This window comes from Labeo rohita, chromosome 16, assembly GCF_022985175.1.
Source record: "Labeo rohita strain BAU-BD-2019 chromosome 16, IGBB_LRoh.1.0, whole genome shotgun sequence".
NCBI lineage: Eukaryota > Metazoa > Chordata > Actinopteri > Cypriniformes > Cyprinidae > Labeo > Labeo rohita.
The window spans coordinates 7,459,686-7,476,075 of NC_066884.1; the positions used below are offsets into that span (position 1 = coordinate 7,459,686).

At 34.4% G+C, this 16,390-nt stretch overlaps 1 protein-coding gene across 2 annotated transcripts in view; it reads right to left on the reverse strand.

Annotated features, from left to right (window-relative positions):
- The window catches only part of adam22 (ADAM metallopeptidase domain 22), an 81,504-nt gene that overhangs the window by 46,915 nt on the left and 18,199 nt on the right, over window positions 1-16,390 (reverse strand). For both annotated transcript variants that reach the window (XM_051132249.1, XM_051132248.1), the window contains exons 4-6: window positions 13,077-13,143; window positions 9,233-9,315; window positions 4,075-4,138 (exon numbers count right to left, since the gene is read on the reverse strand). In XM_051132249.1, the coding sequence (XP_050988206.1) occupies window positions 4,075-4,138; window positions 9,233-9,315; window positions 13,077-13,143 (214 nt within the window). The remainder of the gene's footprint in view (window positions 1-4,074; window positions 4,139-9,232; window positions 9,316-13,076; window positions 13,144-16,390) is intronic.

Consider the following 16,390-nt stretch of genomic DNA (forward strand, 5'->3'; position numbering starts at 1 on the left):
GAGCAAAAACAGCATCTTGTGTCTAAAATGTAAGTCAAATAATATTAACTTCTTGTTTAATAAAATCAATATCACATTTGCACTCGTACTGACATTTGGAGAAAAAAAAACTGTACTCTATCAGATGATATAAATATAAAAGACACAAAAGTCATACCGGAGCATATTTTCCCCTTTGAATTTTAGGGGAATTCTGAATGTATTTTAATAGAGTGAATCACTTTTTAAAAGCATAAACTCTAAATGTGCTTGTGCAGAAGTCTAACCCATATCATGTAGTGTATTCGTGCACTCTCTGGATGTGTTTTTGTTTAATATTTGCAATATACTCAATAATGTCAAGTCGTATATCATTTAAACAACATTTACAATATTATCGTAGACTATATATATATTGCACACCCCTATTTCCAGCCAAGCTGACATCACTCAAAAGAGCCACGTTTCTGAGTTGGAATCAGTTACTACATTGTTTTCTTGGGACTAACATGGACACTGATGACTCGAGCAAAAAATCATGACTATGAATTAAGAAAGTAAAGAGGGTCCACTTTGATTTAATTGTGACTTCAGGCAGGTTAAGAGGCAGAGACCCTGCATGTACTGTGAGCTTTGTACAGCATCCAGCAGTGAGAGACGCTACAGAGGCCAAAGAGGGACACGTTTTCATGTCCCCCGCTGCAGTGCGAGGCGGATGACAGATGCATGTGCCATATGGTGAACAGGACGATACTGTCCCTCTAGTTTGTGACTATGTCTGAATGAATCAGATCAGAGGACTGCCCTGTTGCTGAGGTCACCAACACGCAAGGTCAAGGGGTTGATATGCAACATGACAAAACCATCAGCATAAAGATGATAAAGGAACTGAGTCATTTCTCAGGGTGAGATGCTTATAAGACGAGCTGACGAAGCATTGCACAACAAAAGGGAGAAGAATTAGCATAGAAGCAAAGGCGGTTGTGAATTGGAAAAAACTCTGAGGTAAACTAGGAACCTAGGAATTACTTTAAAGGAGATCTATTATGCCCCTTTTTATAATATACTGTAAATCTCTGGTGTCCCCAGAATGCGTCTGTGAAGTTGCAGCTCAAAATACTCCACAGATCATTTATTACATCATTTTGAAAATGCCTATTTTGAATGGAAGCAGAAACACGCTGTTTTTGGGCATGTCTCTATAAATAGAAACGAGCTGCTGTTCCCCACCCCCTTTCCAGAATAGAGTTTGTACCTCAGATACTCTGCCAAAAAACGTGTTTGGTTTTGATTATCACGTCTATTGCACTGATATTGTTTTCTGAGCGTACATATCCGAAGCATGTGCACAGAAAGCAGCTGTCACATGGCATGTGAGTACTAAACTACGTTCTCTTTCATGTCATGCTGCACTTAAACTGTCAAATACACACAAGTTTATGTTAAAAACGCAACAATTACAAAGTTACAAAAACACAGCCAATAAGTTACAAAAACACAGCCTGGCCTACAAGTTTGAAGCAGTTGCAAAAGTATGAAAGTTGGTGTTGCAGGTTGTTAGCATGTTTTAGCATGATTAGCTTGTTGCTTGCATTTTTACAGGCTGATTACAATGTTCTTAGCATGATTAGCATGTAACTAGCATGTTGTTAGCATAATTAGCAAGTTAATAGCATGATTCTAGCATGATAAACAAGTTACTAGCATGTTGTTACCATTATTAACAAGTTACTAAAATGTTTATAGCCTGATTAGCATGTTGCTAGCATGTTTTTAACATGATTAGCATGTTACTAGCTTGTTGGTAGCATGTTGTTAACATAATTAGCATGATTAGCACGTAACTAGCATGGTGCTAGCATGATTAGCCAGTTACTAGCATGTTGTTAGCATGATTCGCATATTACTAGCATTTTGTTAGCATGATTAACAAGTTAATAGCATGATTCTAGCATGATAAGCAAGTTACTAGCATGTTGTTAGCATTATTAGCAAGTTACTAGCATGTTTGTAGCCTGAATAGCATGTTGATTGCATGTTTTTAGCATGATTAACATTAACATGTTAGTAGCCTGTTGGTAGCATGCCGTTAACATGATTAGCAAGTAACTAGCATGTTGTAAGCATGATTCCATATTACTAGCATGTTGTTAGCCTGATTTCCATGTCGACAGCATGTTTCAAGCATGATTAGCAAGTAACTAGCATGTTGTTAACATTATCAGCATGTTGCTATCATGTTTCTAGCATTATTAGCATGTTACTAGTACGCTGTAATCATGATTAACAAGTTACTAGCATTTTGCTAGTATGATTAACAAGTTACTACCATGTTGCTAGCATGTCACTAGCATAATTACTAGCAGTTAGCATGATTACTAGTTGTTAGCAAGTTCCTAGCATGTTGCTAGTGTGTTTCTAGCACAATTAACACGTTATGAGCATGTTACTAGCATGATTAGCATGTTAATAGAATGTTGCTAACACAATTAGCAAGTTACTAGTTATTAACATGTTTAAACCAGCTAAAACCAGTTGATCCAGTAAAATCCAGCTAAAACCAGCCTAGGCTGGTTGTCTAGTCTTAGCTGGTTTAAGCTGAAAATAGCTTTAGGTTTAACTTTGGCTGGTCTTTTGGCTGGTCTTTTAGCAGGTCTCGCAGCCTGTTCAGCTAAAAAGTGGCCAAAACCACTTTAAAACCAGCCTGGGAGACCGGACAAAGCACCTATTTAGCTTAGGCTGATTTTAGCTGTTTTTTAAGTAGGGAGATGTTAAGCTTTGCATACACCATAGGTCTCTTTGTATAAAAGTTTTCACCCCCTCAATGAAAGTCTATAGGATTTTTGGTGGTTTTGATGGTCTGGTTTTTGAAAATCGTTTAGATCAGTTACAAAAGATATAACAACTAACTTCAGACCAGTCTGAAGGTCTAACCCGAGTTTGGTGGTTGTAGCTTTAAAGCTCTAGGAGGAGATACTGACTAAGATTTGGCTCAGAAGAAGAAGAAGACAACTTAATAAAAACCCCTTACCACATCACAAGAGGAGCAAAATCTGACATGCTTTTTTTTCCTCACATGCTTGCAGAGAAAGGCTTACCAAAAACAAATTTACTGGGTTGTCCTTTTTCACATTTTCTGGGTTGGTAGATGCACCGGGGACCCGATTATAGCACAGAAAAAGTCAGATTTTCTGATGGCATAAAAGGTCTGGATTTATAATAACTGTGTAACTGAACAATCTCACAAAGCTGAGAGAAAAAAAGCAAACTGTGAATGGATCATAAACTCCCTCCTGTGTCACTGAACAGGTTTCATTCTCCCATTAATGAGGAACTTCAACATCTCAGCCTTTCACCGCTGCTCTAAATGACACAAATCACTTCATTACCACATTCCTCTGTGAATCACTTAATGAATCAGATCATCGTTCTGCGACTGAGAAATGACATTTCCACTGTAAAACCTCAGTGTCTCAGTGACACAGCTTTAGCTCGTCTTTCACAGATACGCCCTTCTCGCTCTCTGCCAGTGTTTATGTGGGATTCTGCCATTAGCAGATAATAGCTGTGCTTTTGCAGAGTCAGGTGTCTCTATCGACTCTGTGATGGGCTTATCAGTCAACATATATGCACAGGAAAAACCCTGTTAAATGAGCTGGGTTGTTTCCTTGCCTCAAACAATCACTATCAAGTTTACAGTTTCATCTACAGCTCCTTAAAACCAAAGTAAAGATGCAGCAAAGAGACTATAGAAACTGTGGCCTATCCACCTTTTTCTTCAACGCGGAAGTAAGCCTATGGGTGAGACTTCCGGTTCATTATCCACTATAGAGAAATAACGAGAAGAATAACAACGTGCAGTAAATGGTAAAACTGTTTGCACTACAAACCAGTGTGTTCATAATTAATACATTAAAATAACTTGGTAAGATGGCAATATCAAGCAGCAAAACGAGCTGTTTTGCACAGCTAAAAATAGCTGGATGTGGATGAGACTGGAAGCCAGACCCATAAAATGTACAATCCTTTTAATAGCTAATAAACAATATGATGATGGACTTTGGTTTGTTTAATGCATGAATCCATTATACTTACACTTGTAGTATTCTCTCCTCCTGGTTCAATCATGTATGTGTGGTTCCCATCAAAGAACATCCCACTAGAGAGAAAGAAAACGAGAGATGTTGATGCATAATTAGTTATACAGTTTAGTAGTCAATATATTAATTTACATTCACATTTAAATTGTAATTTTGCTAACTAAAATGCTAGTTTGACTTATTTTTATAAAGTTTAAAAAACACTGACGTTTGGAGGTTTATACAGTTGAGGTCAAAAGTTTACACCCCCCTTTTAGAATCATTAAAAATGTTAATTATTTGACCAAAATAAGAGAAATCATACAAATTGTATGTTATTGTTTATTTAGTACCGACCTGAATAAGATATTTCACATAAAAGAGAAAATAAGAGTTGATTTTATAAAAAATGACCCCGGTCAAAAGTTTACATCCCCTTGATTCTTAATACTGCGTTCTTACTTGAATGATCCACAGCTGTTTTTTTGTTTAGTGATAGTTGTTCATGAGTCCCCTGTTTGTCCTGAACAGTTAAACTGCCAGCTGTTCTTCAGAAAAACCCTTCAGATCACACAAATTGGTTTTCCAGCATTTTTGTGTATTTGAACCCTTTTCAGAAATGACTGTATGATTTTGAGATCCATCTTTTCACACTGAGGACAACTGAGGGACTCATATGCAACTATTACAGAAGGTTCAAATGCTCACTGATGCTCCAGAAGGAAAAACGATGCATTAGGAGCTGGGGGTGAAAACTTTTGAACAGAATGTAGATGTGTACATTTTTCTTATTTTGCCTACATATCATATTTTTTCATTTAGTACTGGCCTTCAGAGGCTACAGAAGACAAAATAAGTTAAATTCACCCTGATCTTCAAATTCAAAAGGACGTAAACTTGTGACCTCAACTGTATTAGCCTTACGGACAATGACTATGATGAAATGAAAGGCTGAAGTTCTTCAATTCAAAATTCTTGCTCAATTCTGCACAGTATATATTGTATACTGCCTACCAATTAAAAAAAAAATGAAATAATCAATTTTATGCTACATTGTTGCACATAAACCTCATCATGCTGCATGATTAATTCTGTGAGGGGCTTCCAGTTATCATGTTGTACAAAAAGTGGTTACTATGCAATTTAGTGCACAAATGTTTAGCATACAGTAATGAGATTCATCCATCTAGATGTTTCCATGCTGACTCTCCAAATGCAGGTAATTCTTACACTTGTTATGTACCAATATAATACTTAATAAGTGAATAATGAGGCAGAGTGGAGACTGCGTATGTGTGTGTGTGTTTATGTGTGTGTCCAGACGCCTCTTTTAGCCTTGAGACATGCAGAGAGAGGATATCATTCTCTGCTCTGATGGAGTTTATCTATTAGATCAATCAGTCTGTGACTCTCAGAGAGCCTCCAGACAGTGCCGAGACACTCAAGGTGACTTCTGAAAGCATTAGGAGGATGATACAATGCCCTTTAGCCTGCCTACATTCATAAATACAGAGCGCCCTCTCACACATGAATGAAGCACAAAAGAATTTTCAATGGAAAACCAGAAAATTAAAGTTCATCGAGATACTGTTTTTGACACAGACAGACAAACAGACAAACAGACAGATAGATAGATAGATAGATAGATAGATAGATAGAAAGATAGATAGATAGATAGATTTCAATGCATCATGCTGCTTGCGTCTGGTGTACACATAATGTAAAGGATCTTAAAGCCAAGTTTGTATAATAACAGAACAGCCAATTTAACTACATCACTAATGGCTTTAGGTCAATGATCTGCAAAGGGAAATAACTCTCAGTCGATGAGGGTGTTTAAAAGTGTCTGCTGTAGGCTGTCATCAGCAGCCCGTGACTGGTTTCAGAACGTAACGCTGTTTGTCTGACCCGTAATATGGCATTAAGACAAACCACCGTAAATCTGCAGTCTCAGCAGAACCACTCCCTCCCTCTCATACATATACACACTGTTCTCGACGCACACAAGCAATAGTATAATTTCCTCTCAGTATTACCACCTCTCTTATATACCACACTTTATATACTCATATTTTACCACAGTTCAGTTTTTTGGGGGAAAATAAATACTTTTTTAATAGATTCCTATTACAAATAAATGCTGTTATTTTAAACTTCCTATTCAAAATAATATCACAGTTTTCACATAAATATTAAGCAGCACAACTGTTTTCAACACGGACAATAATAAATGTTTCTTGAGTAGCAAATCAGCATATAAGATATGATTTCTAAAAAGATCATGTGACTGGAGTAATGAGGCTGAAAATTCAGCTTTGCATCAGAGAAATAAATATATTAAAATATAAAACAGTTATTTAAAATTGCAATAATATTTTAAAGTATTACTATTTTTGATCAAATAAATATAGCCCTGACAGCATATGAGATATCTCAAGTAATTAAAGACTTAATAACCCATTAAGTTACACATTAAATTGCAATATTGTTTATTGCAAAGAACCAACCTGGCTATTAACAATTGTACATTTTCTTTTAAACTCAAGTGCGTAATTATAAATTATAAAAACAATAAATTTAATTATTAAAACAAAAAAAAAAAAACACAGGTCAGTTCCAGTATTCATTTTCACAAATTTATTTTTGTATTTTAGTTTCTTTAAATCATTTATTTACATTTCATCATATATTCATTAGGATTAATTTTACTAAAATTTTACTAAAATGACATATTGACTGAAATGTTATATATCAAAGGAGAAGTCCACTTCCAAAACAAAGATTTACAAATAATGTACTCACCCCCTTGTCATCCAAGAAGTTCATGTCTTTCTTTCTTTAGTCATAAAGAAATTATGTTTTTTGAGGAAAACATTTCAGGATTTTTCTTCATATAATGGACTGATATGGTGTCCCGATTTTGAACTTCCAAAATGCAGTTTAAATGCGGCTTCAAGCGATACCAAAAGAAGGGTCTTATCTATCGTAACAATCGATTATTTTCATAAAAATAATACAATTTATATACTTTTTAACGCCTTGTCTTTCTCTGCCTGAACTGTTTTTTTCTGGTCCATGACAGTTAGGGTATGTCGAAAAACACCCATCTCATGTTCTCCCTCAACTTCAAAATTGTCCTATATCGCTGTTTCACCTTTTGTGTAAAGGCTGTTTGATCTTTTTTACATGTTCACGTTGCAAAGACTGTGTCGGTACTTCTGCAGCAATGTAGGATGATTTTGAAATTATTTTTGAAGTTGAATTAGAAAATACAATTGGAGTTTTTTGACGTACCCTAACTGTCTTGAGCCGGAATACACAGAGTTCAAGGAAACCAAGACAAGACCAGCGTTTGAGATTAAAAATATTTAAATTGTATTTTTTTAATGAAAATAACTGATCATTTCACTAGACAAGACCCTTCTTCCTTGGCTGGGATCGTTTACAACCGCATTTAGGATCGTTTGAAGCCACATTTAAACTGCATTTTGGAAGTTCAAAATCGGGGCACCATATCAGTCCATTATATGGAGAAAAATGCTGAAATGTTTTCCTCAAAAAACATAATTTCTTTACAACTAAAAGAAAGAAAGACATGAACATCTGGGACGACAAGGGGGTTAATATTATATGTGAATCTTTGTTTTGGAAGTGGACTTCTCCTTTAAAGTAACATATCAACATTTTACAAAATATATGTGAACACTGTCCTGAATTAATAACATTACAATCAGTGTTGGGGAAAGCTACTTTTAAAAGTAATGCACTACAATATTGAGTTACTCTTTATGGAAAGTAATGTGTTACGTTACTTTTGCGTTACTTTTTGTCACCTGGGCTGGGCTTGCTTATTTGTTTATTATTAACAAAAAAACACAAAAGTTATATTTCTAGCAGCTGTAATGCTCAGGCTGTCTCTGAACCTCACTCCAAATTTCTCTCAACATGGGGATTGGAGAGATGAATAAATCAGTGAATAAATGGGAATACAAGTAACTGGCGTTACTTATTTGAAAAAAATATCAAACATTTTTAAAACTAATGCGTTACTTTAATAGTTACTTGAAAAAAACCTTGAAAACCTGTAAGACCTTCGTTCATCTACGGAGTTATTGAATAAAGACGTTATTTTTGTTTTCTTTGCGCACAAAAAGTATTCTCATAGCTTCATAAAATTACGACTGAACCACTGGTGTCACATGGACTATTTTAATGATGTCTTTACTGCCTTTCCAGGCCTTGAACATGCTAGTTGCATTGCTGTCTATGCAGGGTCAGAAAGCTCACAGATTTCATAAAAAATATCTTAATTGTGTTCCAAAGATGAATGAAGGTCTTACCGGTTTGGAACAACATGAGGGTGAGTAATTAATGACATGATTTTCATTTTTGGGTGAACTAACCCTTTAATTTCCTCCTACATCTGTGCAGATGTGATTCTTTGCTAATGAAAATATTTAGGCTGTAAAAGTTCAAGCGTGAGGACTATGAACGTAAAGAGCGCTGCCGCTCTATTTCTAAGCTACATCTGACCTGACTCTGTGCATTCACATACAGAGAGAGAGACAGAGAGAGAGAGATGGATCTGACCTGACTCCTTCTCACACTAAAAATACAGACGGAAGGAACTGAGCTATCCCAGAGGGCCACACAGAGAGGCGGTGTGTGTGTAAGGCTCTATAGAGACTAACTCAATTCTCCTCAGGCGCATGAGCGACTCAGGAACACAGCTAGGTTTACTTTAGCTATGCAGAGAACACAGCAGGCAGCCAATAATACAAATGTAAATCTTACAAACACAACAAATATTACATTTTCCGCTTGCAGTAGTGGATCAAAAGGCCAGACGTGATGCAATGAGCATTACAGCAACAGTAAAGGGAAGAAGGACAGAAACACACACACATACAGACACAAAGACGCTGAGAGCATCAGTGTGTGATATGAGAGAAGGATAATAGCATGCTGTAATTATACAGCTCTAATTGTTGAATGGGATAATCGCAGCTTTGGCCTGCTAACATGTGTTTATTTATGAATGTGTCTTGGAAAGAGACAGACCATTCTGTGGGCTACTGTAAGTAAACAGCATGCAGTCACAACTAAAGCATGTCACGTTGCTTTTGTAAACCGGTGCGTGTTTGCGTGTTCATTCAGACATGTATCACACTTACTGTAATCCATGGCAAGTTGAAAGCGCCACATATGACTTCGGAATATCACGTACTTTCCCATGGTAGTAGCAATGTTCTCCACCCTGCAGGGACAAACAAACAATAATCATAAACAGCATGGCTTTGATCATTGGTCATCCAATCAGAATTCAGCAAGTAAATTCAGAAGAATCATCCTTTTATGATAATAGATTTATTGTTTTGTTTTTAACTCAAGTGCTGCATAATATGAAGCAGCTGTTGCTGAATTTGTTATTCATCTGTTTTGCATAATCATGACATGCTTCTGTCAATTTCCAAAAAGAGAGAAAATAATCAAATGAGACAAGGTACATTTTATTTTAAGAGTTATACTTATGACTTTCCAGCAAAAATAACTATACAACACCAGTCAAAATTTTTTGAACAGTAAGATTTTTAATGTTTTTTTTAAAGAAGTGTCTTCTGCTCACAAAGCCTGCATTTATTTGATCCAAAGTACAGGAAAAACTGTAACATTTTCAAATATTTTTACTATTTAAATAAAATATTTTTTATTTGAATATATTTTGAAATGTAATTCATTTTTGTGATTTCAAAGATGAATTTTTAGCATCATTACTCCAGTCACATGCTCCTTCAGAAATCATTAGAATATTCTGATTTGGTGGTCAACAAACATTTATTTTAATTATTATTATTATTATTAATGTTTAAAACTAAACATATTATCAGTATTTATCAATATTCATGTACATTTTTTCAGGATTATTTGATGAATAAAAAGATCTAACAAGCTGTAAGATTATACACTATTCATGCTTGGAGTCAAGTTTGTTATTTGTTTTTGTTTTTTTTTTTTTTTTTGGGGGGGTGTGGGGTATAGAAATTAATACTTTTATTCAGCAAGAATGCTTTAAATTGATAAAGGCATTTATAATGTTACAAAATATTTCTATTTCAGGTAAATGCTGTTCTTCTGAACTTTCTGTTCATCAAGGAAACCTGAAAAAATTCTACTCAGCTGTTTTCAACATAATAATAATAAATTTTTTTTTTTTTTTTGAGCAGCATATTAGAACAATAGAATGATTTCTGAAGGATCATGTGACTGGAGTAATGATGCTAAAAATTTGGCTTTGAAATCACAGGAATAAATTACATTTTTACATATATTCAAATAGAAAACAGTTATTTTAAATAGTAAAAATATTTCAAAATTTTACTCTTTTACTACTTTGGATCAAATAAATACAAGATTGGTGAGCAGAAGAGTAGGGTGGCTTGAGGGTGAGTAAATCATGCAGTAATTTTCATTTTTGGGTGAACTATCTCTTTAACATTAACATTCGAACTTACATAAAAGCGATATCAGCAATAAGACAAGATCATGGATTTTTGTATTTTATGTTGACATTAAATGACTGAATTCTGCATGTGTGTGGGTCAACATTTATACTGTCCACGTTTGTACCGAAGTGATAAGAAGACTTGTAAGAGCATTCCTTAGTGTGTATGTTATTTATGAAATGTTTTTAGTGTAAGTGCTCGACTGCCATTAGGGCTGCAGGTTTTCTCTTCCTGCTTTTTCTCAGAGGACTGAAGCTACAGCATTTACCAGCAGATCAATTTCATTTCATCCCTCTCTCTTTTCTCACTCTCTGCACTGGACAAAAAGCTTCATACGCTGGATTTTATCCATTCCTTTGCTGCCCTCTTTCCTCTAGCTCGTTCTGGAGCATTTCTGCCTCTTTTTTCCACATGTAGTACTTTCTGTCCTCAAGAGTTCTCAGCTAATCAAGAGCCGAGGGCAGACACACACAAACACAGACATTCCTGAAGAGTGCAGTTGTTGTAGAGACAGCCACTTTCAGACTAATGACCCAGCATGCATTAGTGCCTAGAATCGCAGAGAGACAGGCCGTGTCCAAAATCTAAAAAATGCTGCCTTCTCATGCAGCATACAAAGGTAAGAAGATATAAAAAGGATGTGAATTTGAGATCATCTTTAACATGATAAGATGCCTAAAATTATATAAAATACATCGTAATTTTTTTTTTAGAAAGAAATGTATGGTTTTGTTCAGCCAGAACACAATAAATTGATCTTTCTATTCATCAAAGAATCCTGTAATATTAATGTCCAAAAAATATTATGCAGCAAACACAGTTTTCACAATATTTCTGTTTTTACTGAATTTTTTATAAGATTTTTTTTTTTTTCAAAAACATTTCCAAAAACATTAGAAAAAAACCAACCTCAAACATCTGAATGTTAGTCTGTTTATTATTTGTAGTTTTATATGCACTAGTAGACATAAAAATGATCAATTTCAGTCCACAACTATGTTTTTAATCCCATCTTTCAAAAAACATACAGGAAATAAATGTTGCACAGTCTCTTAACTAATAGAATAGAATATTTAATTTTTATTTTCTATACAATTTATTTTAAACTTGTGCAAAAATTAGCTAAATGTTTTCTTAAACTTATTCATAAAGTCATATTTTTATATTTTTATATTTTTATATATTTCTTTTTTTTATATTTCATTAAAAATATTTAAATCTTCAGCAGATTAAAATATAACAGAAATGATATAAAGAATTATTATTTTTTATTTTTTTATTTTTAATATTATTTTCTCTAATCTAAAATCTAATGCTAATTTTAAAATAATAAACCTACTGTTCCCTTAACTTGTGATTTACTTAATTATGACATCAGCTACATGTATATTTTAAAACAAATTAATAAAACCAATTATTTTATGCTATTGTGGTCAAACCCCTCACAAAATCCCAAGATGTCCGCTTTTAGATCCACCAAGATATGATCTCAGAGAAATACAATAGTGTTTTTGTATTATGCATATAATCTCTTTGTATTTATTCAATTTGTAGTTAAACTAAGAGGCTGTTCACGATTGCAGTGGGGAGACGAAGCTAAATATATCTGTGTTTCTGCTCTAGAATCCCTTTAGTGACTCTCTCTTCATCCTCTGCTTCTTCATCCATCCCTTTATTATTCCCTCCATCCTCACAGAACCCACCGCTCTATTTTTTCATTCATCCATAAAAGCAAAACAGCGTCTAAAGAGCCCTTGTAGCCTTACATGCACAATGTTTCCTCAGGCTTTATAGGCTGGGTTGTGGGCGTGAGGCCTCTGTGGATCTAAATGTCTTCGCTGAAGACTTCATAAGAATCAAACTCAGAACAAAAACAAAAGGGGCCGTATCAAAGTTAAATCATAGGATATGGGCCCTTTAGTTTCTAAAGAATAATAGAGAACCCGGACACGTCCACTATGCCTAATCTTATATAAAACACACACCTTGACACAATGATTGTGTTCAACATGCAGCACACAAATAGGACACTGTATCCCTGCTCCTGTGTGAGGGTGTGACAGGAACAATCTGCCATTGGGCTAAAACAAGCAAACACCTTCTGCTCTGGGTGTGATGTGTCCCATCTGAACACAGACGTGCCTCAGTACGCTGACAGAATGAAGCTGCGAGTCCCAGAGTGGCTCAAAGACACAGATCTGATCAGACTATAGTTACCGTCCCAGAGTGAAACACAGGGTCACAGAGTGGAAAGAAGAGGGTCAGGGCAATTGCATGAAGTACTGTAACATTAAAACATACTTTTCTAAGTGGAAAAATCTCTGGTTATGTGCTACCAACCTAATTTGTGTGGCAATTTTTAAGCTCCAGAAAACAACCACCACACAGCAGTTTTGTTGGTTGTATATGCTTTTTAAAGCAAATATTTAGTGGCTTAATCATGAGGTAAAGGTATAAGATATTTCTGGTCTAAAGCAAATATTTATTTCATATTGGAAAGAGAATTTATACTCACTTTGTTGACAACTGACTTCCCCTCCTCAGATATGTGCCTCTCAATGTAATTTGATGATAGAAGGTCACTGCAAAAAAAGAGCAAAAACACAGTTAGTAAAAGTTTTTATATTTTCACTAAAATTGTTTAGTGAATTCACTGAATTCTATTTGGTTAATATTATTATACTAATACTAATATTATTCTAAAAAGGTATTTAAAATGTAAAAAATTCAAACAAAAAAAACTTGATTGCATTTCCTAAATAAATAGCAGTGTTTGCAAAGCATCAAAACAATAAAAGTGTCACATAAATTTAGATTTTAGGTATATCTTATACAGTTAAGAACAAAAGTTTACTTACACTATGCAGAATCTGCAAAATGTTAATTATTTTACCAAAATAAGAGGGATCATACAAAATGGATGTTATTTTTTATTTTGTATTGACCTGAATAAGATATTTCTCATAAAAGACATTTACATATAGCAAGAGAAAATAATAGTTGAATTCATAAATATTACCCCGTTCAAAAGTTTACATACACTTGATTCTTAATACTGTGTTGCTACCTGAATGATCCACAGCTGTGTTTTTTTTTTTGTTTAGTAATAGTTATTCATGAGTCCCTTGTTTGTCCTGAACAGTTAAACTGCCCGCTGTTCAGAAAAAGAATCAGAAAAATCCTTTCAGGTCCCACAAATTCATTGGTTTTTCAGCATTTTTGTGTGTTTGAACCATTTCCAACAATGACTGCAAGATTTTAAAATCCATCTTTTCACAACGAGGACAACTGAGGGACTCATACGCAACTATTACAGAAGGTTCAAACGCTCACTAATGCTCCAGAAGGAAAAATGATCCATTAAAAGCCAAGGGGTGTAAACTTTTGAACAGAATGGAGATGTGTACATTTTTCTTATGTTGCCTAAATATCATATTTTTGTCATTTAGTACTGGCCTTCAGAAGCTACAGATGAGACTTACATGTTTCCCAGAAAACAAAACAAGTTAAATTTACCCTGATCATCTAATTCCAAAAGTTTTCACCCCATGGCTGTTAATATATTGTGTTTCTTTCTGGAGCATCAGTGAGCGTTCAAACCTTTCGTAATAGTTGCATATGAGTCCCTCAGTTGCCCTCAGTGTGAAAAGATTGATCTCAAAATCACACAGTCATTGTTGGAAATCATTCAAATACACGAAAATGCTGAAAAACCAAAGAATTTGAGGGACCTGAATGATTTTTTGTGAAGAACAGCAGGCAGTTTAACTGTTCAGAATCAATTTAACTGTTGTGGATCATTCAGGCAGCAACACAGTATTAAGTATCAAGTGTATGTAAACTTTTGAATGGGGTAATTTTTATAAATTCAACTATTATTTTTTCTTGTGGACTATATGTAAATGTCTTTTATGTGAAATACTTATTCAGGTCAGTACTAAATAAAAATAACATTTTGTATGATCCCTCTTATTTTGGTAAAATAACATTTTGCAGATTCTGCAAGGTGTATGCAAACTTTTGACCTCAACCTTATATTAAACAGGTGTGTTGTACATATATTATAAGCTGAAGCTTAAAAAAACTTGTTGTCTATTAAAGAAAAATAGACTGCTGAATATCAGCATTGTAAATATGATTCATCATCCTCCCAAACGCTTCACTCCTGGTGATCCTGGCATCACACATTTAATGAGCAGATCAAATCTACACTCATGTCACTCATGTATGCTGCTTATCTAACAGAGGACTGAAATGGAACAGAATCTGGAATGGAATCTGTGTTCCAACTCTGAGAGTCATGAGCACAGTTAACCCGCGGAGAGATCCACGACTGATTTCATACATCACAACTCACACTAAGTCGTATTCAAGGACACTTCAGTGTGTGTGGCAAAGCCACGCTAAAGAAAAAGTTCATAAACTGGGGCAAAGGATTCAATGGGAAAGCATACTGTACCCCTGGAGGATGATACTGAGCGACCGCAGCATGTAAATAAAACCGAACTATATGAGCCAAATGATACAACTGTAATCATCACAAAATGGCAATGTAGCGAAAAACAGACCGAGCGCAGGAGGAGAGACGGGTGAAAGTGTCTCGCAGCGGGAGCTCTGACTGTGAGATCAGTTACTGTGAGCTCAATCACAGCGTGACATCAACCAGCCTTTAAAGACAGAAACACACATCTTCAACAGCAGTTCACTAAACTAGGTGATTAGCAGGGTATTTATGGAGCTGCAGTGCTGTAATGGGCAACACAAAAAGAGTTTGTGTTTAGAGATTCACTCTGTGGTAAATGCAAATGCACATCAAATAACTGTGACTGTGAGACAGAAATCAAAACAAGGACTAATAGAGGACAGGACAAAACCAGTAGACAAAGACAAAATGACAGCGCATTGAGAGAGAATCAGAACAGGAGGAGAAGAAGATAAGGAGGGAGTGATAAAGTGGGATGTCAGAGGAAAGAAACATTGTGATTGATGATAAGAGCTGCCTTTGCATGCACACACACACACACACCTAAAATCATATACAGCTGCTACTTTCTCGGACTCATCGAGCCCCTTACCCTTATCAGACAGTGGTGGGTAAATTAAGAAAAAATAGCTGACAATAATCTTTTCATACTGGAACTGCATTTTGTATTAATAAAATAAAATGAAAAAAAAATAAAATAAAATACGACAAAATCAAGTAAAATAAATTAAAATAAGATAAATAAAATGAAACAAAATAAGATAAAATAAAATAAAATAAAATATGAAATATAATAAGACAAAAAGTAACCTAAAACAAAATAAGACCAGATAAAATAAAATAAAATAAAAAATAAGACAAAATTAAATAAAATAATAAAATTAAAAATAAGACAAGATAAAATAAAATAATGCTTTATTATTTACTGTTATTGAACATATTTGAGGCAAACAGAAAGGGTCATTATGTCACTTCCAACATCATAAACACAATGAGTCAGTCTCTCTCTTTGTTAACGTGCATCTGCCACTGTGCTTTTGCTCCTTGTATTATTTTGGTGATTTACTTTGATTAATAGGTTACATGTGTGTCATTAAATTAAGTTTAGGATAATAAATATTATTTATTAAATACAGAAAAATGATAACTAATATAGCAATTTCTTATAGTAAAAAATATTAAATATTTGACATTCTAAAATGTGTGTGTATACATACACACACACACACAGTAGATCATATACATATATATGAAATATATTATACATATATATAATCTACTGTTATATGTATAATATATAACATATATAATTATATGTAAATATGTATTTAAAATTTTTCTTCATA